At 40.9% G+C, this 25,437-nt stretch overlaps 1 protein-coding gene across 1 annotated transcript in view; it reads left to right on the plus strand.

Moving 5' to 3' along the window:
- The first annotated feature begins 7,035 nt into the window (after positions 1-7,035).
- Positions 7,036-25,437, plus strand: part of LOC113224956 (NIPA-like protein 2) — a 100,376-nt gene continuing 81,974 nt past the window's right edge. Inside the window, exon 1 of the mRNA XM_026454958.1 lies at positions 7,036-7,170. Coding sequence (XP_026310743.1) covers positions 7,036-7,170 — 135 coding nt within the window. The remainder of the gene's footprint in view (positions 7,171-25,437) is intronic.

A 25,437-nucleotide genomic window follows, 5' to 3' on the forward strand; every position in this document is an offset into this window, starting at 1 on the left:
TTTTTTTTTTTTTTTTTTTTTTTTTTTTTTTGCTATTACAAAGGGTGCTGTTATTCTTGTACATCTCTTCTGCTCTCTAGGTATGGAAGTTTCTCTGGGGTATGTACATAAGAGTGAAATTCACATGTACTCCTTCATCTTTACCAAATACTGTCAAACTCTTTCCAATGTCAACAGCATCAGCACTAAATAAGAGTTTCTTTTGCTCCACATCCTTATCAACATTTGGTATGCAAATTAAAAAAAATTTTTTTTGCCAACAAGCAGGTGTAAAATGGTTCTCATTGGAGATATTATTTTGTATTTTTCTGATTATTGGTGAAAATGAAGTATTTTATATGTTTATTAGCCATTTATATTTTTTCTTATGAAGACTATCTGTTTATACTTTAGCCCATTTTTCTACCAGGTTGTCTGACTTTTTCTTATTGACCTGAAGGAGTTATTTATATATTCTGGATGTGAATCCTTGGTCAGTCATATGTGTGCGAAAAGGTTCTGAGTTTGATTTTTGTTTTGTTTTTTGAGACAGGGTCTCACTCTATTGCCGAGGCTGGAGTGCAGTGGCATGATCACAGGTCAGGGCAGCCTTGACCTCCTGAGCTGAGGTGATCTGATCCTCCTGCCTCAGCCTCCCCAAGTAGCTGAGACTACAGGCATGCGCCACCATCCCTGGCTAGCATTTTTGTATTAAGGTTCTCAGTTTCTGACTTATCTTTTTACACTTTATGGTGCCTATTGATGTATACAAGTTCTTAGTTTGGCTGGGCATGGTGGCTCATGCCTGTAAACCCAGCACTTCGGGAGGCCAAAGCAGGCAGATTGCTTGAGCCCAGGAGTTTGAGACCAACCTGGGCAACATAGTGAAACTCCATTTCTACAAAAAACACAAAAATTAGCTGGATGTGGTGGTGTGAGCCTGTAGTCCCAGCTAGTCATGAGGCTGAGGTAGGAGGATGGCTTGAGCCTTGGAGATCAAGGCTTCGTCGTGCCAAGATTGCACCACTGCACTCCATCCTGGACAACAGAGCAAGAACCTGTCTCCAAAAAAAAAAAAAAGTTCTTAGTTTTATTGTAATTGCACTTATGAATCTTTGTCTATGTGGATTCTATTTTTTAATTTGTTTAAGGGATCCTTCCCTATTGTAAGGTTATAGCCAGCACTTATTGAGTACTTTCTATGTTTTGGGTACTCCTTATCATCTCCCTTTTACAGGTATTGAAGACAAGGCTCAGAGAAATTGAGCAACTAGATGAGGTCATACAGCAAATAAGCAGTGGAGTCAGGATTTGAACCCAGACAGTCTGCCTTGTGTTTGCACTTTAACAATTGCCAAACTGCTGTTTATAGAGATAGTGTCATATGTTATTCTATAAGATTTAAAGTTTTGTCTCTCTCATCAAAGTCTCTAATCTGGACTTGGCTTATGATGTGAGATACCTGAATTAATCCATACCCTTCTCTACTTTGGCCCCTTAAAAGCTCCTAATTTGAGTAATGCTTATTGTAACACAACTAGTATCAACTGAATTGTGCTAGAGATGAATTTAAAAGAAAAAGCATTTTATTAATGGGAACAACTGACACTGTGGACTGCTAGAAAGGGGAGGGAAGGAGGAGGGTATAGGTTGAAAAACTACCTATTGGTAACTATGCTCACTACCTGGATGCAAGAATCCCATGTAACAAACCTGCATATGTCCTGCTGTATCTACAAAAAAGTTGAGAGAGGAAAAAAAAAAAAAAAAAAAGCTGTTTTGTTAATGCTGCCAGTGACTGATCCCAGGCAAGGTAGGCAAAATCTAACCCTGCTCTCTAAGTAAATGATTTGGCACCAGAGTAGAGTTCTTCAAATTAACTGAGGAAGACAGACCTCCACGTTTCAGCCCTTTTTTTAGCTTTTGGCATCCCATAAACTGAACAGGATATCCCCTGAAGAAATCCCACGAGAGGTAGAGGCCGTCACAAAGTACGGAACAATCTCCACAGCTCTGCCTACACTGCTGGGACCAAAATAGTTCACATGGCATTCCTGCCGCCTCCTTGTGAACTGTGTGGGAAGGAACGCTGGTCACGAATTCTTCGTTTCAACCACCCCCACACATTAGGACAGCAGCAGCAATAGCAGTGACATCTTGGAATCTAGAGAACAGCACGTGGTAGGCTGTACATCAAATCTTCTCTGCATCATGTACCATCTTCCTCCAAAATTAGAGGTTTTAAACAAATGTAAAGAAATTGAAAATGATTTTTTAAATTAAGAAATAAAATGGGAACAAGTTGAGTATAGCAGAGTATCAACTAAAGAAAAAAAATCAAGCTTTTAAAGAATTAAACTTAGTTTTATTCAGAAGTCTCACTGAATTTTTTGAGGCCAGGAGTTCTAGACCAGCCTGGGAAACATAATGAGACCCCATCTCTACAAAAAAAATTAAAAATTGGCTGGGCACAGTGGCTCATGCCTGTAATCCCAGCACTTTGGGAGGCTGAGGTGGACAGATCATGAGGTCAGGAGTTTGAGACCAGCCTGGTCAACACGGTAAAACCCTGTCTCCACTAAAAATACAAAAATTAGCCAGGTGTGATGGCGTGCACCTGTAATCTCAGGTACCCAGGAGGCTGAGGCAGGAGAATTGCTTGAACTCAGGAGGCAGAGGTTGCAGTGAGCTGAGATTGTACCATTGCACTCCAGCCTGGGCAACAGAGCAAGACTCCATCTTAAAAAAAAAAAAAAGAAAGAAAAAGAATTAGCTGGACATGGTGGTGCACACCTGTAGTCCCAGTTACTCAGGAGGCTGAGATGGGATGATCACTTGAGCCTAGGAGGTCGAGGCTGTAGTGAGATGAAATTGCACCACTGCGTTCAAGATCATGCCACTGCACTCCAGCCTGGGTGACAGAGCAAGACCTTGGGGGAAAAAAAAAAGAAGGAAGGAAGGAGGGAAGGAAGGAAGGAGGGAGGGAGGAAGGGAGGGAAAGAAAGAGAAAGAAAGAAGGAAGGAAGGAAGGAAAGAAAGAAAGAAAGAAAGAAAGAAAGAAAGAAAGAAAGAAAGAAAGAAAGAAAGAAAGAGAAAGGAAGGAAGGAAGGAAGAGAGAGAGAAAGGAAGGAAGGAAGGAGGAGGGAGGGAGGGAGGAAGGAAGAGAGGAAAGGAAAGGAAGGGAAGGGAAAAGAAAAGAAAAGAAGGGAAGGGAAGGGAAGAGGAAGGAAGGAAGAAAGGAAGAAAAGAAAAAAAAAAAAGAAAAGAAAAGAAAGAAAACCCTCTAGGGAAACTAGAATTGTTGCTGAGTCTGTGAAACAAACTTTCTCAAGATTAAGAGAAAGAAGACAGGGAAAATAAGAACAAGAAAGAAGGGAGAAAAAAATTAAAATGACATGTGCCAGAGACAAGGAAATGTGGTTTCTTTTTCCTTCTTTAGGTGACAATGAGCAGATTCTAAAATAACTTAGGTAACTATGCATACAGTTGAGGACATGCTCTAGATAACAGAGTTGCCTATAGGCACTGAGAAGCCTAAGGATCAATGGAGATCCCTGAAGTCTCAGGGCAAGGTGACTCCTGCTTGTAATCCCAGCACTTTCAGAGGCTGAGGCTGGAGGATTGCTTGAGCCCAGGAGTTGGAGACCAGCCTGGGCAACAGAGCAGACCTCATCTCTAGAAAAAAATTAAAAATTAGCCAGGAATGGTGACATGTGCCTGTGGTCTCAGCTACTCCTTAGGCTGAATTTTGGATCACTTCATCCCAGGAGTTCCAGGCTACAATGCCATGATCACGCCACTGAACTTCAGCCTGGGTGATAGAGCAAGACTGAGGCCTGTGACCCAGGAGCAGTTATGTCAGATGGCTCCAAAGCAGCATTTCAGTTCACAGTTCATATGCAGGTGGTGAAAATTCAGTATTTGCAAAATCACATCAAACTTATGCCTAAATTACATTAAATCAGAATCACATCAAGTTTTGCATTTAAGAGATACTCCTGGTTTTAGATTGTAGACACATCATCACTAACCCCATCAGATGTTATCATATGCAATTAAAGGTAAGGACTAGGGTCATTTATTGTTTAAGAAACATAGTGACTGAAGCAAGACATGTGGGGGAGCCGTGTGCTCTGTCCTGTCTTCAGCATTTCCCTCTGGAGAGCTGCTTCACCACAGAATGGAGGGTTCAAGCAGAAATTAGCCAACATGGCTTCTTAAGTTTGCTGCTTTGGCTCACTAGAGTATGAGGGCCAGATCACAAGGATCTCATGTGCCACGTTTTAAAAGTGTGGACTTTGGCCAGGCACGGTGGCTTGCGCCTGTAATCCCAACACTTTGGGAGGCCGAGGTGGGTGGATCATGAGGTCAGGAGATGGAGACCACCCTGGCTAACACGGTGAAACCCCGACTCTACTAAAAATACAAGAAATTAGCCAGGCATGGTGGCAGGCACCTGTAGTCCCAGCTACTCAGGAGGCTGAGGCGGGAGAATGGTGTGAACCCGGGAGGCGGAGCTTGCAGTGAGCTGAGACCGTGCCACTGCACTCCAGCCTGGGCATTAGAGCAAGACTCCGTCTCAAAAAAAAAAAAAAAGTGTGGACTTCATTATGGCAATGGGGAGGCTTTGAGGTATTTTAAACCAGAAGGTAACACAATCCATTTAATATTTTGCTTGTTAGCAACTGTACAACTACTTACAATCTGGCTGATAGAAAAATACTAAAGAGTGGTTGTACCAGGCTTGACAGGTTCCCCTCCCCCATGCCCCCATGGCATTCCCACTCATCCTGGTTGGTAAAGCTCACCTCTCACTAGGCTGGAAATAGCCAAGAATCACTTTCCCAGCCTCCCTTGCTGGTAGAACATGGGCATGTGACCCAGTCCCAGCCAATGGGATCTGAGCTGAAAGGATGCAGGGAGGATTCTGGAAAAGGCTTTCCTCCCTCAATGGACAAGGCCAGTACCGCAGGGATAGCAGAGGAGAAAGGTGGAAGTGACGACATAATAGAACCACATAGAGACACATTCCTCTGGAGATAGCAGATACTTATTGTTTAAGCCACTTTTACTTGGATATTCTGTTACTTGCATCTTAAAGCATGTGAAGAGAAAGAAGCATTAATAAAGTCACCAATATCAATTAATGTGATATTATAGAAAACTTATCAGACCAGGCATGGCAGCTCACACCTGTAATCCCATCACTCTGGGAGGCCGCGATGGGACAACTGTTTGAGGCCAGGAGTTCTAGACCAGTCTAGGAAAAATAGCGAGACCCTGACCCTACAAAAAAATAGAAAAATATTAGCCAGGAACGGGTGTGGTGGCTCACACCTGTAATCCCAGCACTTTGGGAAGCCAAGACAAGGGGATCACTGGAGGTCAGGAGCTTGAAGCCAGCCTGGCCAACACCGTGAAATGCTGTGTCTACTAAAAATACAAAAATTAGCCAGGCATGGTGGTGTGCATGTGTAGTCACAGCTACTCAGGAGGCTGAGGCAGGAGCACTGCTTGAAGCCAGGAGGCGGAGGTTGCAGTGAGCTGAGATTGTGCCACTGCACTCCAGCCTAGGCAAGAGAGAGAGAGACTCTATCTAAAAAAAAAAAAAAAAAAAAAAAAAAAAAATCAGCTGAGCATGGTGGCATGCACCTGTATGTAGTCCCAGGTGGGAGGATCACTTGGGCCCAGGAATGTGAGGCTGCAGTGAGTCAAGATCACACCACTGCACTCCAGCCTGGGCAACAGAACAAGACCCTGTCTCAAAAAATAAAATAAAATGTAATATAACAAATGGAGACCTTTTTCCTTTAGATATTTATTTGAAGTAAACCAGCCTCTTAAAATTGGGAATAGTTAACCACAATTGTTAGCTGTTCACTGAACATCTCGAGTGCTTAAGCAAGAAACTACACAATTTCTGAGATGACGTCTTGCTTTTTCTATATGTGAAATGACTTTTTCTCACTCTTTTTCTCTCATTTGCACATTTCCCCTAAGAAACACTGAAAACTGTCCCTGCTCCCTTCTAGGCAGCAATTCTCTTTTCTTGCAGGTCTCTCTTTCATGAAGTCATGGAAGTCAAAGCACATTATCTAAGAAAAACCTCAGCATTGTGTAAACAAAAGAAGGCAAGTATCAGGCTTCAGGCAACAGAATAGAATCATGGTCTTTTTAAAGTGAGAAATATCTTACAGATCATTTGTGGTCACACATTATTATTTGAATACAGGTAAAACCAGAACATCTCGTTAGAGTTCTTAAGATTAATAACAACATTTATCTCTCATCCTAAATTCATATATACAGTAGCTGGGAAGTTTTCCGCAATTCCACCTGGTCCCATCTGAAGAAAACCCAATCCAGTCATCGCACACTGGGGTCCTACGGTCTACCACATTCCTCATTCAATGATTATTTACTAAGGATGTATCAAGCATTGGCACTGAGATTTAATCGCTCGGATCTTTTTTGTTCATATTGCTTACAATATTTCTGGGAACTCATGACATTTTCATATGCAATTAACTTTTAAAATATCAGTGAGAAACACTACATATGTGATAGAGGACCGGAATTGCCAGGTAGAGATGGGAGATGGTAGCTGCTTTGGGTTAGTCAGTGTCTCCTCCTTTTCCACTGACTTGGACAAATGTTTACATCGGAGATGATCTGATTCTGGCCCCGACAAGCGCGGGCACCCGTTGCGGAGGGCCGCGGGGATTGCCCCCTGGGCAGTGCGGCCCGGAGGATGCAGACACTGGCCCGGCGGGAGGAGGACGCGGTGCGAGCCCTGCGGCCCCAGGAGGCCGCAGATCGTCGGTCTCCCCGCCGACACCTTGCTTCGGAGAAGGAGAGGAGGCCGCGCCCGGCCTGGCTGGAAGCACCTGCGGCCGCGCGGGGGCGGGAGCCAGGTGGCCTCGGCGCGCCAGCCTCGCCCGGGCACCGAGCAGGAAGTGGCTGCGGCGCGGCCCGGGCGCGGCCTCCTCGCGGTGCAACCGGGCGGGGAGGCGGCCGCAGCCCAAGCCGGAGCCTGAGAGCCGGGAGCGAGACCTCATGGCAACATTGGCGCCCGCGGGCCCCGGGGAAGCCGCCTCGGCCGCCCTGGACGAGCTGTCACTGAATTTCACGTACGGGGCGTCAGGTGCAGGCAACGGCTCCCTCTCAGGCGCCTGGTACCGCAGGAACCAGGTAAGGGCCGCCCCGCAGCTCTCGCAGCCCGGTGGGGACGCGGCCGGGGCGGCTGCCTCCGGGCGCCTCTGCGCCTCGGCCGCTTTCCTGCCAGCTCTCAGGAAGACACCCGGGCTCTCCGAGTGGAAGGAGCTGACATGCGATGTTTCCTGCATTGACCTAAGTCCCCCTCATGTGGGAGCGTGGGGGTCCGCCCAGTCTTCCTCTCCCGGGCACCTGGCACTGAGAGTGGGCGTCCAGGTCCTGGGCCTTGACCTCAGCCACCCGTTCCTGGGCCTCCTGGTCCTGATCCCGCCTCCCCAGCCGGTGTCCGCCCTCTTCTCCCGGAAGGCATCTAGGAGTGTGGGGGCGATTATCCACTCATTTTCACCCCAGGACCTTTTACAGTTAAAAGAAAAGAAGAAAAAAAGTGACACCCCGTTGTCAGAAGCAGAAAACTCATTAAGGGTAACCTAATGTCACCTCGCGCAGATGCCCTGCGTGTGTCTCTGGTGTCTCAACACAGCTCTTCCATTTCCGTGCGAGGAACACATTTTCTCAGGTTGCATTTGCAGGACTCTCATTCTTTCCAACCGGCCCTTTGGGAAAACATTGTTAACTTAAACAACGCCAGTTTACACTGGAAATATACATTTAACAAAATCAAAGGGACTTGGAGTCGCCCATTTATTTTTGGCTTGGTTTAAGATGAGGAAGAGCTCTGACCAACCCTTCCTCTGGCAGCATTCATATTGCAAATGAGTTTTATCACGGTGGATTCCAGGCTTCCTCCTGTTTTCATTAAATGTGTTACTTTGTTCTTGTTCTTTAACAAAACCATGGATACTTTTATTTTTGCAACAATATAATCAGAAAATATTTGTTGCTGTTGTTCTAAATCGGAGAGTTTAACCAATTATCAAAGATTTAGATTCCTTTTATGCCTGAAGTGTTTTAAACGCTAATTTCTGAATGCAGAAGACAATATATTTGTATAAAAAATAAATAAGATAAATAAGCATGCTCACTTTATTAGTTTTCAAGAGGGGAGAGTATTGCTTTAAGTCATTTCATCGTAAAAGACATAAAAATAGGAAAAATGAGGGTACTCAGAGCCTCTTGATCAGTGTTTGTAATCCATCCCCATTTCTCCTTTCTTCTACAAAGGAATTACAAAGAAAAGCATCATTTTTATTGGAACTTGAGTATATCTAGTATATTATTCTTCTATTAGATGTATTCTCGATGTAAGTTTAAGAATGAATTATCTATCCCCTCTTGAAAAAAAAAAAATTAGAGGGTTAGTAGATGTGATCATCCAAAAATAGGACATTGTTTTCACAGTGGAAACCTCTGTAGTCATTAGTTTTCTTTGACATTTCCTGGAATTCTTGATTGTCTTGGCTCTCTGATATCCAAACACAGATTATCATGTGACATTAATGCAAGGCAAATAAATACTGTTTGCAAGGCTTAATTTGCCTTTGACAGTATGTATTTGTACAGGTTAGAAAGGATGTATCCAGAATGTGCTAATTGAAATTACTGAGCTGACATCTAAACTTTGCTGGTTTGAGATAAGACTGTATCAAGTTTTCCCATTACTGTGCAAATTTAGGCCCTCTTATAAGATGGTGGTATTTTATCTTTTTGGTAATTGCATTTGTGTTAAGCAAAAGTAAAAATTAATTTTTAAAAAGTTCACTCGAGAAGCATTTTATTGAGTGCCTCTGGTGTTGTCCAGGCCAGTAAAAATAAAATTGAGTCTAATTTTTCTTGTCTTTTTCAACACTGAATAGAAATGGCTGAAAATGGGTGTGGTTCCAGAAAAACAAAGTGTGAGATATAAATGTGTCACTCCCATAATCAAAATGAATGTTGGTTGCTAGCTAGCCACAGCTTAATGATGCTTATTTGCTTGACTCCATTGGTTTTATCACAACTAAAATATTTGCACAGTGCGTGTTGGCTGATGGCCTAGTTCTCTGTCCCTTTGTCCCTTCCAAAGTGATTATCATCAAATCTGATCAATTAACCTTAATACATAGAAATAGACAAACTTCCCTGGAATGCTTTCATGTAATAGATGAATGTTTAACAGTGGCCATTTGGAATCAATGTTGTCTAAGGCAAAGGTGTGAGTGCTTCTGGAGGAAGAAATCTCAAAGCAACTCAAAAGCAGTAGTTCAGTAGGGAAAGATGTCTTAGGAGCAGGGAGGTAAGGTCTTTGCCCTTTGCACTATTCAGATGCTGTGTGCTTGGTGAAAAGCCTGGCCTATAGAAGTATAGAAGTGACAGAGTTGTGCCAGGTAAACAAAGGGCACTTTATGTTTGATCCACAAGTTTTCAGTAGAGAAGGATAATGTTCCCAAAATGTTTATTGAGCTCCGTGCTATGTACAAAGCACTGCAGGATATTCAATATAGTGCAAGACCCAAACTCTTCCTTCTGTGAATATTATTAGGTGTTTGGGAAAATGAGCTATGTAAGTAATGCCAAAACAAGGCAGTATGTTGTAAGTGTTTTGTGAGTGATATAAAGTCCTATGGAAATTCAGAGCAAGGGGGCATTTGGCTGGCCATCAGTGATGCTTTGTGGAGAGGTGGAGCTGGACAGTTAAAGATGGACAGGGTTTCATTGATAGGCATGCACAGTGTAGGGCATTTCAGGAAAGGAAAAAGCTCAGGGACCCAGGAGCAGCCCTCATGGCCTGGACAGGTGCCTTTCTGAATATTTTCCTTCCTAGAGTACAGTTCAGCCATCATGGAAGATGGAGACTGACTATAAGGTGGAAATATGTTTTAGGGTCTTGGATATAGTCATGGATTGCCTTGAAGGACTGGTGACAAAGTTTAGACTTTACCTTGTAGACAGTGGGGAGCCATTGAAGATTTTTTTTGAGGAGTGCAGGAATCAAAGCAAATTAAATTTAAAAAATTTAAATTAAGGCTAGCCGGAGCCAGAGTTTTCAAACTGGTCAGCTGTGGACTCAGTCCAGCCTATAGATACATCTTGTTTGGCCAGCAGAGAGGCTTCAAAATCTTCAATACATTGCCAACACTTAAAAATGAGAAGATTAAATACAAAATTTCAAGTTACCATAATCTCTTTAAATATTAGGAGTTCCAGGAACACTGGGCCTTCTCCCCCACATGATCACTGAGCTGGATATCATGTTTAAAGCAAGCTGTGCTTCCTGCTGTAGCTCTCTTGCTTCTCTTTTCTTTTACCTACTGACTCCCATATGCATTTTTTTTAAAATTTTAATTTTTATGGATACATAATAGTTGTACATATTTATGCGGTCCATGTGAAATTTCAAAACATAGGCATTTAATTTGCAACCAGTGCTAGAGTCTGTCACCTCTGCTGTTAACTAGCATACTTGGACAAGTTATTTAATTTCTCTGGATGTCAGTTTCCTTATTGGTAAAAATTAGAGTTGGACCAAAAGATCTCCAGCTTCCCTCACGCTATGTGGTTGAATAAATAAGGGACAAACCAGCAAGGTTTGTAGAGAGAATGGATAGAAGAGGGAAAATGTGGGAAATAATGGGAGGGAGGATTTTGTTGTTGGTTCTTTAAATTTATGCGTATTGTTAAATGTCTAAATGCACAAGGACATGGTCAGAAAGGGTTTTTCTGCATAGGGTGAGATGAAACTTCAGGATTTTTTATGCCCTTTCTTTGAACTTTTGATATTCAATGGCTTGGATTTTAAAGTCAACATATTTAAGGGAAAATTGATATAACTTGGCAGGGAGGAGGACAGCAAGGAGACGGACATTTGTTATGCATTTACTGTGTGACACTTTATAGCTGTTATCTCATTTGAGCCCCCCTCAGCCTCGTAAGGTATGTATTATCCTCACTGCTCATGTAAGGAAACTTGTGTTAAATAAGTTGCCCCGAGATCTTACAGCAAGTGTGTTTAACTGCAAAACTACTTTTATTCCATGCCTGAAGGCCATTGCTAGAAACTAAGGCTTGAAAACAATGTGGTAAGAGTCCACATGAAGGGAAAATGATTAAGGCTTCTCTCTTGCTGGTCTTGAGAAAAATCGTGCTGAATTTTATATTACCCTTTTATTAATTTTGCTTTGCTACCATCTATCTCTTTTCTGCTAGTAGCTGCATATGACTATCTCTTAAAGAAAGAATAGTGCAAAACTTTCAAATTGCTGGTCCTTTCCATTTCCTTCCTAAGAAAAATTCTTTCTCTATTTTGTTTTGTTCATACTTGATTTTGTTCCCTTTGTTATGTATCCAATGTGATATTTTTTCCTTTATCAGATTTTCTAGATGTATGTATAAGGCAGCAAGAAGCCAAACATGGTAGCTTGTGCCTGTAGTCCCAGCTACTCAGGAGGCTGAGACAGGAGAAGCTCTTGAGTCCAAGAGTTCAAGACCAGCCTGGGCAACATAGCGTGATGCTGTCGCTTAAAAAAAAAAAAAAGCAAGAAGGGAGAGGGAGGAAGAAAAAGATTATCTCAAAGCAACTGTTCAAAACTTTTGTAAATTAATAAATAAGTCCCCTGGCCCTTGTTAGAGGAACTGAGTTTTAATATACTTGTGTATGTGGCAGACAAGATATTTGCATTTAAATCTACCTGATACCCTCCTTATGGCTTGAGTAATACTACATAGTTATAATATTCACATTGAGGCAATCAGCCAAATCCAAGCTATGGGAAAGTGCCAGTTTACAGCATACATGGCCTGGTTTCTTAAAAAATCATTTTGATAAGGAAACATGGGGAAAAAATAGATAGTTGGATGACCTATCGATTAAAATAGACCTAAAAGGCACAGCAGAAAAAGACACCATTTACTATAGTATTTAGGGTTTCTTTAAAAATCATTTTTATGAGGAAAAAAGTGGAAAAAATGGGTAGTTGGATAACCTATAGATTAAAATAGACCTAAAAGACACAGCAGAAAAAGACACCATTTACTATAGTATTTAGGGGCACACACTTGGGTGATAAAGCTGTAAGAAAAAGCTAGAAAGTGATTGCCACAAAGTCAGGCCAGCAATTCCTCTGGGGAAGGGAGAGGGTTGTGATGGGAGGAGGAAAAGGGAGGGTTTGGGTAGGGACCCAACTTCTATTCTTGATCTGGATATTTTCCTTATGATAATTTATTGTAGTAATTTACTCATCAAAATAATTATCTTCACAGTTGTCTATATAATTTTTAAAACCTTAAAAAATAATACTAACATTGCTATGACTATTCAGCTTGCATGCTTCACCTAGGTAGCATGGGAAATGGTATGTCATAATCATTTTGTTAGCTTATGAGAATTAAACAATTTGTTTTTCCAATGTTGATGACTGTTCACACTGACATTTGAGAACTTACCTTGGAAAGGTTGACATTCCCCAAAGCTATCCTTTTTGTTCCTGTATTGTGCTGTTATAAAAGCTTGGACTCTTTACTGGATGTGTTGCCAAGTTTCTCGATTTCTCCATTTCTTGGCTTTCTCTATATAAATGGAAATAATAATAATACATATGTACCTTACAGAGTTGTTGTAGGCACACAATATGATAATGCATGTCAAATAGTTAGCAAAATGCCAGACACATAGCAAGTACCCAATAAACACTAGCTATTATTACATTGCAATCAACCTATATTATAGGAAATGTCATAAAAATGTATATCTAATAATCAGTAATTTTTGGACTCAGCTCATTGCAAATGGAAATAAGAAAAATTATGTCAGTTATTTGATGTAACTTTGCTTTCTTTAAACCATAACCACTATTTCTCTGCATCTAGGGCCTTCCTCACTCTCTTTGATGTTTGCCTCCCTTTCAGTCACATTTCAGAACTCTTCCTAAGGAGAGTAATTTTCTAATTGGAGCACTTGATATCTCGAAGTACTAAGGCAGAGATTCTTCCCATGTCTTCAGCCACTTTCCAGACTTCCAGGTTGGAAAGGTGGTGAGTGTAGCACTGGGAACAGCTGATAGAGGTGTTTGGTGGCAGTAGTGTCATCATATTTCATAGGCCCTGACTGTAGTTTAACCAAGCAGAAGGACCACCATCCCAGCCTAGGAAAGCTCATTTAGTGTTAACATAAGACTTTATGCATTTATTTTAGCTTTTTTTTCTTTCCTGAAAGACTGATATTCCTCTATTCCATTTATAACTTCTGTTAACTGCCCCCTTCCCCATTCAGTATTCCAATAGACTTACATTTTACATAAAGTCAAATCTCTTCACCCAGTCTGTCATGGCCCACCAAAACATCCTAATTGCATGAAGCCTAGCAGATAGTACTCTACTGCCCCTCCATATAGCTCTCAGGATGTACACACTACACATTTGCCTCACCGTGTCACTTTCCCAGCCCTTGGTCACTTTTAATGTGTTTTTGTTTTGTTTTGTTTTGCTTTTTAGACAGAGTCTCACTCTGTCACCCAGGCTGGAGTGCAGTTGCAGTTGTATGATCTCAGCTCACTGCAACCTCTGCCTCCTGGGTTCAAGTAATTCTCCTGCCTCAGCCTCCTGAGTAGCTGGGATTACAGGCATGTGCCACCATGCCCAAATAATTTTTGTATAGATGAGGTTTTACCATGTTGGCCAGGCTGGTCTTGAACTCCTGACCTCAGGTGATCCACCCACCTCAACATCCCAAAGTGCCAGGATTATAGTTATGAGCCACCGTGTCTAGCCTCAACATGATATCTTGCCATCTTTGGCACATATCAGGAGGTGCTGACTGATCCCTAATGTAAATATTGGCTGATATATATTTAGTTATGAGCTCCATGCCTCACTGAAGATTGTATTTGTCCCAACATGACTTCTTCAGAGACCCACCCTGAGCTTGGCAGGTCATATCAGGTCTGCATAAAATGAGTGTCTGGCTGCTTGCCTGTGGCCTCAGCACTGGTTCCCTAAATCACCTTAGTCTTTTTCATGCTGCTATAATAGTATACCACAGACTGGGTAATTGATAAACAATAGAAGTTTATTCGGCTTATGGCTTTGGAGGCTGAGAAGTCCAAGGTCTAGGGGCTGCATCTGGTGAGGGCCTTCTTGCTGTGTCATAACATGAGGGAAGGCATCAAATGGTGAAAGAATGTGCAAGAGAAAGCAAGAGAGGGCCAAATTTGCTTTTATAAGAAACCTACTCCACAAACAAAGACATTAATCCGCTCATGAAGGCAGAGCCCTCATGACCTAATCACCTCATAAAGGTCACACCCTTCAATACTGTTGCATTGGGGATTAAGTTTCCAATACATGAACTTTGGGGGACACATTTAAACCATTTCATCACTTGACCCCACTTCACCTTCTTTGCAACTCTCAAATTGTTTCCTCCTTCAGGAACTTGGACCATTGGCCTGATTTCTTTAGCTTGCAAGAGGAGTCAGTCTCTCTTCTGGTCTTTGAACATGGCTTCCTTACCATGAATGCTTTGTATGTTAAGAGGCTTTAGGTTGCAAGTTACACACACACACACACACAAAAGAAGAAGAAGAAGAAGAAGAAGGAAAGAAAGAAACTAACTTTAACTGACTTAAATAAGAAGAAAGTAATCCATTTGGATGATGTAAAAGGTCAGAAGAACTCTGGGTTCAGTCAACCCTCCATCCGGGGGGCTTTAAAAATATGCTGAATGCTCAGTTTCTCACTCTCATTTTCAACTTTTGTTCTTCAGGGTTGTTGGTTCCACTTTTATCAGGCTCATCCCTCTAGGGTACATACTTCCTTTCACCCCTTGGAAGAAAGAGCTTGACTTTCTCAGCCACTAATGAAAAAACATGGGCTTTAGTCTGATTGGATGATGTTAAGACCATGTCCTATCTCATACCAGTCACCAAAGTTGGAGTTACTGGGCTTAGTGTTCCCAAAGCACATGGGCACTCTTGAGAAGGACTGGACACCTACCTGAAATAGGAGTCCTGTAACCAAGAGAAAAGGGCACTGTATGCCTCAACAGCAATCCCCCCGCAGGTGGGCTCAAGTCCTCCTCCTGTGGAGTTTTGTCTTCATGGGACATGCTTGGGCTAACATCACTCCCAGCCCACCCAGGACCTTTCATTTCTATTTCCTGGCTCACATGAGCGGCTCCCCAGAATAACTCACTCATTCGGCCTTGTCTTTGTTGGTGGGACCCGAACAGTAATCTCCTTAGAAGCTTAGATTATAGATTTAATTTCTGAAATATTTTCAAAAGCATCATCCCTAAGCCGTAACTATTTCCAAGTTCTAAATATATCTCCCCCTGCCCCCAAGAAATTCTAGAAAGGCCTCTGCTCATTCCTATTGATAGAAAAATTAAAGGGAACAAATGGCAAAGGCAGTGTCCTCTGCTTGGTCTCTATCTTGCTTATTCTTGCTAGGCAAGTTCTTATCAACAAACACCTCTTCAGTAGGTAGAACAAGTTTAGCATATTTAGGTGACTTAGGTTATGGTGTGCAAATACAATGTTGTATGGAGTCCTGGGGTCATGTTAGCATTGTGAATATCTCATTCAAGTTTGAGGTGATTCCTGGGAATTCTGGGGGTCTTTATTTCCTCTTCAACCTCTGGACTTGCAGGGCTCTGATTGTTCCAGGGCTGTTTTGGGGGCTGTCTGTATTGTGTTCCCTCTTATCACAGCCCACATTAGGCTGGGTCAGTGAATCAATGAAGGTCCAAAATGCAACCAGCTTTCCATTCAAGAAAAATCGTAAGCAGAGAGTCCTTCTCTATAAGGCAGTATTAACCAAAGAAGTCAGAAAACATGGACTATGACCTCAAAAAGTAGCTGCATTTTTTGTGATATACATTGTGTGTGTGTGTGTGTGTGTGTGTGTGTGTGTGTGAGAGAGAGAGAGAGAGAGAGAGAGAGGATGCCTTAGAAAAACTTGAAAAACATTTGAAAAAGTGGTTAGAAGTCACCCTCCTTATATAACCTGGTGAGTTATTTACATTAAACTTCCAGAACTAACATGGTTCTGTTTTGTGATTGTGAATAAGAGAGCCAAAACAGAAGAGGAAAGATTGTGACATACATTTGGATATGGCTGCTGGAGTCACAATGGTAGAGAAATGGGCAGTTCTTTGTGAGCAAGATTCGACCCAAATAACAATTGCCATCAGTGAATCCTGTAGGTGTCATATGAGCATTGACCATGAGGTGTGTTGGGACCTGGCTGCTACGCTAGTGGGATGTGAGGCTTTTGCCAGGAATAGGGGGCTTAGGGATGAGGAAATATGCTTAGCTGTGAGAATTGGCCCTTTAGAGGTTGTGAAGAGCCCAAGTCACAAGGTCTAAGGGGTATAGCAAACTTGAACTTGATTCCTGACTCAATTTCAGAAAGGTCTAATCTGGTGGGTGGTGAGGGCATCAGGAGTCTCTGGCAGAGATCAGTGAGTGAGTGGCAACATCATCACAATCCCTCCCCCTATCAAGGCAAAGACTCACCTGGTGGCTGACACCTGATATAGGCTGTAGAGTTTAGTCTTTGGGGAAAGATGCTGACAAAATACTGTTGGAGTTCAAGGCAGGCATTGCTCCCAAATAGAGTATGCACTCTGGAGACCCAGGCAGGTGTGGGGTAGAGCGATGCAGCTGACAGAGCTCACAGCATCCAGCTTTTGCGGAAGAAGCCTTGTTCCAAACCTGGGCTGGGCCTGCAAAAGGTCGCCTGCAATCCTGCTTCTTTGGAAACAAAGGATTATGGGTTGTTAAAACTATTATAATAAACATGTTCTTGTAAAACATGAAAGTTACAAGGCCCTATATTGACCTGGACATAGACAGTGGCATTCTTTATGTTCATTATGTCTGTTATTGTTTCAAAGACTTCCTCCCCAGTATTATACAGGATTAAGCTGTTTTGTAATAGAACCAAGTTTAAGACTTCCTTAACTAGAATCTCACCTTTTCTTGACTATTGTTGCTCCCCATTTAACAAAGTGTTAAAAGCCCTCAAAGGGTGTGTTATTAAATGTATTGCTTTTTCCATAAATTTGCTCTGCTGAGACTTACATTTCTCAGAAATGAAAAAACCTGGTGGCTTCTTAGCAAAACTCAGGCTTATTTTTAATGAAATTTTGTTTTTAAAAATAAAGAATGTACAATTATATAAATAAATGTGTTCCCTAGTAAAAGACAAATGTAATCATTCTTAATTGCATGGGAAGGCAATATGTTGGGGTTTTCTGCCTAGGCTTTAAGGCTGATTAAAAATTGGCATGAAACAGCTTGTAGAATAGCAACGATGTACTGTGTTATGTAACCCTGAGCCTTTATGTTGGCTTTTAAATAACCCAATTTGGATCTGGTGTCATACGATTTTCTCAGGATAGGAACCCAATAACCCAATAGCATACAATAACCAAGATAACAAATTAAAAATCTGCTCCTGACTGAAAATGTTTCTTTCTTCTTTTTCACATATAGGATTATAGTTTTAACTCGGTTTGTGTTAGTATTGCAGACAACTCAATTATCTACAAGAATGAAGGAGATTAGTGGTAAAAATAGCTCAACCCACCCAGTAATCTAAAAAGCATTACCATATTTCAGGTTGTCTCCTATGTTTGCTGTTATGAATATTGTTTCTTTTTTCTTTTCTTTTTTTGTTTTTAGAGACAGGGTCTCACTCTGTTGCCCAGGCTGGAGTGCAGTGGTACAATCATAGCTCACTGCAGCCTCAAACTCCTGGGGTGAAGTGATCTTCCCACCTCAGCCTCCTGAGTAGTTGGGACTACAGGTGTGTGGCACCACGCCCAGCTAGTGTTGTTTCTTTAGGACCCTGTTTTAATTAACTATCCTCATCGCCCCTACTTCTTGTCTGAACTCCTAGATCGATCTCCTGCTTGGTCTTCCTGTTCCCTGGTCTCCTTGCCAGTCCATCCTCCACACTGCAGCTAGGATGAGTCTTCCATAAGCCAAATCTGGACTTAGCCTTCTCTAGTTTGTGTCTTTGTGTTCTTTGAGTTCCTTGTGTCTTAGCACCGCCTACAGATCCGTGGCACAAAACGTCTCCTGCTTGCCTCTCCAGACCAGCTATACTGCAGTCCTCTGCTTTCAGGCCTACAGGGCACCTTGTTTGCTGCACCTTGGGCCCCTGTACCTGCTCTACCCTTAGCCGAATGCACTCACCCTGGTGAGATATCACCCTGTGAGGCTTCCCTAACTCCATCCCTGGAGTAGGCTGAACAAAGACCCCCCAGCAAAAGATATCTGCATCTAGATCCCAAAGTCTTCCTTGAATGTTACCTTGCATGGCAAAAAGAGAACTTTGCAGATATGATTCAAGTAAGGATCTTGAGATGGAGAGAGTGTCCTGGCTCACCCAGGTGGGCCTAAATGCCATCACAGGTATCCTCCTGACTCCTTGATTTCAGCCCAACAAAATTGAGTTTGGACTTCTAGCCTCCAGAACTGTGAGAGAATAAATTGTGTTATGTTAAGCCACCATGTTTTGTGGTAATTTGGTACAACGGCCACAGCAAACAAGTACAGTCCCCACCCTAGACAGATTTGTACTCTGTCTTCCCTATTCCCTGGGGTTCTGCAGAGCACACCTCTATTAGAGACTGAACAGGCTGTGCTCTGCTTGTTAGTGGTTGCTTTCTCTACTTCTTCTCAGCTTCCCTTCTAAAATTTTTTAATTTTTAATTTTTGTGAGTACCTAGTAGGTATGTATATTTATGGGGTACCTGAGATGTCTTGATACCGGCATGCAATGTTTAATAATCACATCATGGAGAATGGGGAATCCATCCCCTCAAGCTTTTATAATTGTGTTACAAACAATCCAATTATACTTTTTTAGTTATTTTTAAATGCACATTTAAGTTATTATTGGCTGGAGTCACTCTGTTGTGCTATCAGATAGTTGGTCTTACTCATTCTTCCTGTTTTTTTGTACCCATTAACCATCCCCACCTCACCACCGCCTACTCCAGTACCCTTCCCAGCCTCTAGTAACCATCCTTCTACTCCTTCTGAGCTTCCTGGGGATACTTTGCATCCTTGATTCCTGACAGAGGGCCTAACATTTAGCGGTTGCTGAATGAATACCAAATGGATGCATGACTGGATGGATGAGGTCCTGATGTGAGCTTGCTGAAGTTGTCTGTCCCCTACATCTCTCCTCTTCTCTCTGATCATTTTCATTTCACGTCCTTTCCCTCTATCTCGTGTGTTTTTCTCAAGCAGTGCCTACATGCGGTTTTCAGTTGCGCAATGGTTTTATTTTTCTCCTTAACATCTTTTCTTGGTTCTGCCAGCTTCCTTTTCATTTCTTCTCTTGTTATCATCTCCTCTTAACTCTATTTTTAAATAAATCCATCTTCTCCTTAATTTCACTGAGGCTGCAAAGGAGGGTGTATTTAAAATTTTTTAGCTTGGAAAATTTTAAACCTATAGAAAAGTAAAAAAGAATAGTACAATAAACACCATATGTCCTTCACCTGGAGATTCACCAATTGTTAACATTGTGAAATATTTGTTTATATATATATATAGAGAGAGAGAGAGAGAGAGAAATGGGCTATTTGAAAGTCAGTGGCACACATTATAAATGTTTACTCCTAAATACTTAAGATGTATCTCTAAGAGTTTGGATGTCTTCCTGTCCCATCCTAACTGTCCTGGCACATCCTAACATGTGCCTACCTGTCTACTGGCTACAAATGCAAAACAACTCCAGTTCATTCGTAAGAGTTTACCACGAGATGGGGTGAGCTGAACACCCGTGTCTCAGACATGTCCCCTGGTTCAGGCCATTACGGTCATTTCTGCAGTAATTGGTTGAGCTAAAACACTCAACCTGTACTATTGCTGATACAAGATGCTAGATCTCATTTCCAGTTCATGCATGTTTTATTGCCAGAAACAAGAGATATAATTATTCCAGTTGTGAGTTGCATGCAACCATTACTGTGTTCAAAACGAGTTCAGAATCTGTGGTGCTTTTGTGCCATGTACTAGCTCCATTTGGATCTGATTTTGCATTTATGTTTTGAAGACAGAGCCAGGAATATGGTTGAGTTCAAAGCCAGAGCTGAGACAGATCACCAATTCTACACACCCCTGTATTAACATATCCCATCTCCTTGTGGCCAAACCACTGCTCTTGCTCCACAATTGATTACGGGTCAATAACACAATACTACAAGTCAATTTGAAATATCTAAAGAAATTCTGGCACAATAAAAGTAGAATAGAAAATTGTTATTCCAAATACAATGAAAATATCTTAATACTTATCAGTGCTGCTATTTTGAACCTCATTCTATATAAATTGTATGCTGTGGCTGCCACCATGTATTTGCCAAGACATCCTGGAAAAGCCAGAAATTATGCTACAGTGGTGACAACAGTGAGCACTGCAGACATTAATTAAAGGCATCTTCCTGTGTTTCTGGCCTCTACTTGTAACTACATTATTAAGATGTGGAACAACCTTTCCTCCTAACTATTGTCATTGCTTTATTTCATTTGTATTGAGAAAAAGAAACAAATTCTGCTAATTAAAAACTTGTGGTGCATTGACATTGACTAGCCAAAAGGTTATCTATTGCATTCTACAGATAAATAGTGATTCAGACTTGACCTGAGCGCCTTGGGCTCAAAATTTGACTGCTATCTAGCTGTGTGACTTTGCATAAGTCACTTTCCTTCTCTGGCCCTGTTCTCTTCCCTGACCAATGAAAGGACAGGGAAGCTAGGGAGTGGAAGAAAGAGAAAACAAGAGAAAGAGAGAGATATTTAAACTTCTATTAATTCCAAAATGTTAGAAAAAGAGATAACATGCTGAATAAGTACTGATGTAATGTAGACATTTTTAATCTAATGTAATGGGAAGTTTCTAAGGGCCTGCTCAATGTATGCAAATGATACTTCTGATTACAGGAGTTTGTAGTCATTAAAGTACATTTACCAGAGCTTCTAATTGGAAGCAGTATTTAGTAATGGTTACCTCAAGTTATTGTATGTCTTTGAAGGTAATCAAACCACCATCTTTTAAAAGCATTGCAAATTGGAAGTTTTCCTCTCCAATAACTAGGGGAATTAATGAGGATTTACTGTGTTACTACCATTCACAGGAATGTATTAAATAAATTTTATAAGCATGCAATCAACCTCAAATAATTAGACAAAATTTCAGAAAAAAACATAGAATAAGATGTATCAGTTTATACGGAGTACTATCAGGAAACTGTTTCTGACAGCTGCTTTATATCAATATATTTCTTGTTTTTTTAGTATAATTCAAATAAACTAGAATTTAAAAGTCAGCAAGCAACTTTTTACTACACTCTTAATTGTAGAAATCTGAACTCTGGGACAAATTTTGCTCTCACAGAAACTGGGTGTTTGGTATATTCCAACCTCAGTTATTATAAAATAGTTACTCACTGAGATCCTTCTAGGACCAAAGGTCAAAATTTCCTATTTCTAGACAGTTTATGTTTGATCCAATAGTTCAGTTCAAATAGTATTTAATAAACAATGTCTCTGTGCTAGGTCTATACTAGTCATTAGTTTACTAGTCATTAGTCATACTAGTTTAAAAGTATTGAGATGAGTTGGTATGTAAGTCACAGCTCTGCCTTCAAGGAGCTTGTAGTCTAGTGGAGAAGTGGCCTTGTAAAAATTAACTGCAGTATTGTACGATACATGTCCTGATAGAAATATATAAGACTCAGTTCAGAAGAGGGAAGTCAGGAAAGGTAAACTGGAAGATGGATCTGAGGAAATTATCCAGAATTCAGTACAAAGAGATAAAGAGTTGGAAAATATAGAAGACATCTTAGGAAACAAGGGGTTAGAATGAAAAGACCTAATGTATGAGTAAGAGGAGTTCCAGATGGAGAACAGAGAGAGAACAAAGGGTAGATGACATTTAAAGGGATAATGGTGAAAAGCTTAACAGAATTAGTGAAAGACATGAATCCTCAAATTGAGGAAGCATGAGTCCCCCCAAAAAACATAAATCACATATACAGAAATTGTAGTAAAATTGCAAACAAACAAACAAAAACCATGACAAAGAAAATCTTAAAAGCATTCTGAGAAAAATAACAGATTACCTACAAAGGAGAAACAATTAGACTAACAACCTACTTCTCAACAACAACATTACGGGCTAGAAGTCAACAGAATAATATCATAAAGGGCTGAGTAAAATTACCGTCAGTCAGCCTATACTTCTATACTCAAGAGGAAAGATGAAGATATTTGCAGAGCGACAGAGAGTTTGTTAATTCAAAGAATTTTATTGAAAGAGCTACTAAAGTTTTCTTCAGGAAGAAGGACACTGAAGTCAGAAGAAAAAATAAGATACAAGAACATAATATCCAAGACATGAAAACAACCCAAATATCTATCAACTGATGAATGGATAAATAAAATGTAGTATGTTCATGCAATGGAATATTAAATAACCATAAAAAGAAATAATACATGCTCTAGAGGTGATACACACTGATACATGCGACAATGTGATGAGCCTTGAAAATATTATGCTAAGTAAAAGAAACCAGGCATAAAAGGCCACATACTGTATGAGTCCCTTTATATAAAATGTCCAGAATGGGCAAATTCATATAGACAGAATGTAAATTGATGGCTGCCATGGACTGTGGGGAGGAGGGAATGGGAAATGACTGCTAAATGGCTATGGAGTTTCTTTTTGAGGTGATGAAAATATTCTTTTTTTTTTTTTTTCTGAGACAGAGTCTCACTCTGTCACCCAGGCTGGAGTGCAGGGGTGCAACCTCAGCTCACTGCAACCTCTGCCTCCCAGGTTCAAGCAATTCTCCCATCTCAGCCTCCCAAGTAGCTGGGACTACAGACATGTGCCACCATGCCCAGCTAATTTTTGTATTTTTTATTACTAATAGAGATGGAGTTTCATCTTTTTGGCCAGGCTGGTCTGGAACTCCTGACCTCAAGTGATCCACCCACCGCAGCCTCCCAGAGTCCTGCAATTACAGGTGTGAGCCACAGTGTCCAGCCAGGTAATGAAAATATTCTGAAATTAGATAGTAGTGATAGCTGCACAACTATATGAGTATATTAAAAACTATTGAGTTGTACACTTTAAGAGGCTGAACATTTTGGAATGTAAATTATATCTCAATAAAGCTGTTATTTAAAATAAGAACAATGGTGAGCAAGAAATGGGTAAACATGGGCTGGGTGTAGTGGCTCACACCTGTAATCCCAGCACTTGGGGAGGCCAAGGCAGGCAGATCACTTCAGGTCAGGAGTTCAAGACCAGCCTGGCCAACATGGTGAAACCCCATCTCTACTAATAATACAAAAATTAGCCTGGCAGGGTGGCATGCACTAGTTCCAGCTACTCAGGAGGCTAAGGCAGGAGAATTGGTTGAGCCCAGGAGGTAGAGGTTGCAATGAGCCGAGATTGTGCAACTGCACTCCAGCCTGGGCAACAGAGTGAGACTGTCTTAAAAAAGAAAGAGAAAGAAAGAAAGAAAGAAAGAAAGAAAGAAAGAAAGAAAGAAAGAAAGAAAGAAAGAAAGAAAGAAAGAAAGAAAGAAAGAAAGAAAGAAAGAGAGAGAGAGAGAGAGAGAGAGAGAGAGAGAGAGAAAGAAAGAAAGAAAGAAAGAAAGAAAGGAAGGAAGGAAGGAAGGAAGGAAGGAAGGAAGGAAGGAAGGAAGGAAGGAAGGAAGGAAGGAAGGAAGGAAGGGGAAAGGAAAGGGAAAGGGAAAGGGAAAGGGAAAAGGGAAAGGGAAAAGGGAAAGGAAAAGGAAGAAAGAAAGAAAGAAATGGGTAAACATGGATAAGTAAGGCAAGTATTGGCTGTCTGGAGCAATAATAATTACTAGGAACTCTTATTCATTGCTAGTGGGAATGCATGGTATAGCCACTTTGGAAGACAGTTTGGCAGTTTCTTACAAAACTAAACATTCTCTTACCAGGCAATTCAGCAATCTTGGTATTTACCCACAGGCATTGCAAATTTATGTCTGCACAAAATCCTGCACATAGATGTTTATAGCAGCTTTATTCTTAATTACCAAAATTTGGAAGCAACTAAGGTGTTCTTCAGTAGCTGAATAGATAAACAAACTGTGGTACATCCAGATAATGGAATTATCAAGCCATGAAAGACATAGAAGAAGTTGAAATTCATACTACTAAGTGAAAAAAGTGAATCTGAAAAGGCTATATACTATATGATTCCAACTATATGATATTTTAGAAAAGGCAAAATTATTGAGACAGTAAAAAGATCAGTGATTGCTGGGGGCTGTGGGTAGGAAGGGATGAATAGGTGAGCACAGAGGATTTTTAGGGCAGTGAAACTATTCTGTATATCATTATAATAAAGGTAGATACATGTCATTATACATTTACCAAAACCCATAGAGTATAAAAAACTAACAGTGAACCCTAATGTAAACTATGAACTTTGGGTGATGATGATGTTTCAATGTAGGCTCATGAAATGTAACAAATGTATTACTCTTGATTCCTGAGGAGTGATGTTAATAATGGGAAAGGCTGTGCGTGCATGGAGGCAGGGAGGAAATGGGAAATCTGTACCTTCCTCTCAATTTTGCTGTGAACCTAAAACTACTCTAAAAAATAATACTGGTTAAAAAATAATAATAATCATGACTAGTTTGAGGATATAAATACAAGGTAGAACTGATACACTAGTCAACAACATATGAGATAGGAGAGAAGAAAGATTATAGTTAAAAAAAAATGGAAGCTTTCATAATGCTCAGGAGGCTGGGAATATTAATTAACTTTTAGAATTTATGTCAAGAATGCAGATAAATTAGTGGAGAAACTGGATCACTCATATATTGCTGGTGGGAAAGTAAAATTGTACAACTCTGAAAAATAGTCTGGCAGTTCCTTTCAAAACTAAAAATGGACTTACCACACAAACCAGCAATTACACTTTCGGGCATTTATCCCAGAAAATGAAGATTATTTTCATGTAGAATTTGTACACGAATGTTCAAAGAAGCTTTATTCAAAACAGCCCCAAACTGGAAACTACTCAAAAGTCATTCAATGAGTGAATAATTAAACAAACTGCGGCATATCCACACCATGGAATACTACTCAGCAATGAGAAGGAATGACCCAACAACTTAGATGAGACTCAGGGAAATTCTGCTTAGTGAAAAAAGGCAATTTCAAAAGTACACATACTTCTAGATTCCATGTATGTAACAATATTTTTGAAATAACAGAAATGGAGAATGGATTGGATTGAGGTTGGTGGGGGTTAGGAATGGGGAGGGAAACAGGATATATCTATAAAGGGGTAATA

The sequence above is a fragment of the Piliocolobus tephrosceles genome, chromosome 7, assembly GCF_002776525.5.
Source record: "Piliocolobus tephrosceles isolate RC106 chromosome 7, ASM277652v3, whole genome shotgun sequence".
NCBI classification, from domain to species: domain Eukaryota; kingdom Metazoa; phylum Chordata; class Mammalia; order Primates; family Cercopithecidae; genus Piliocolobus; species Piliocolobus tephrosceles.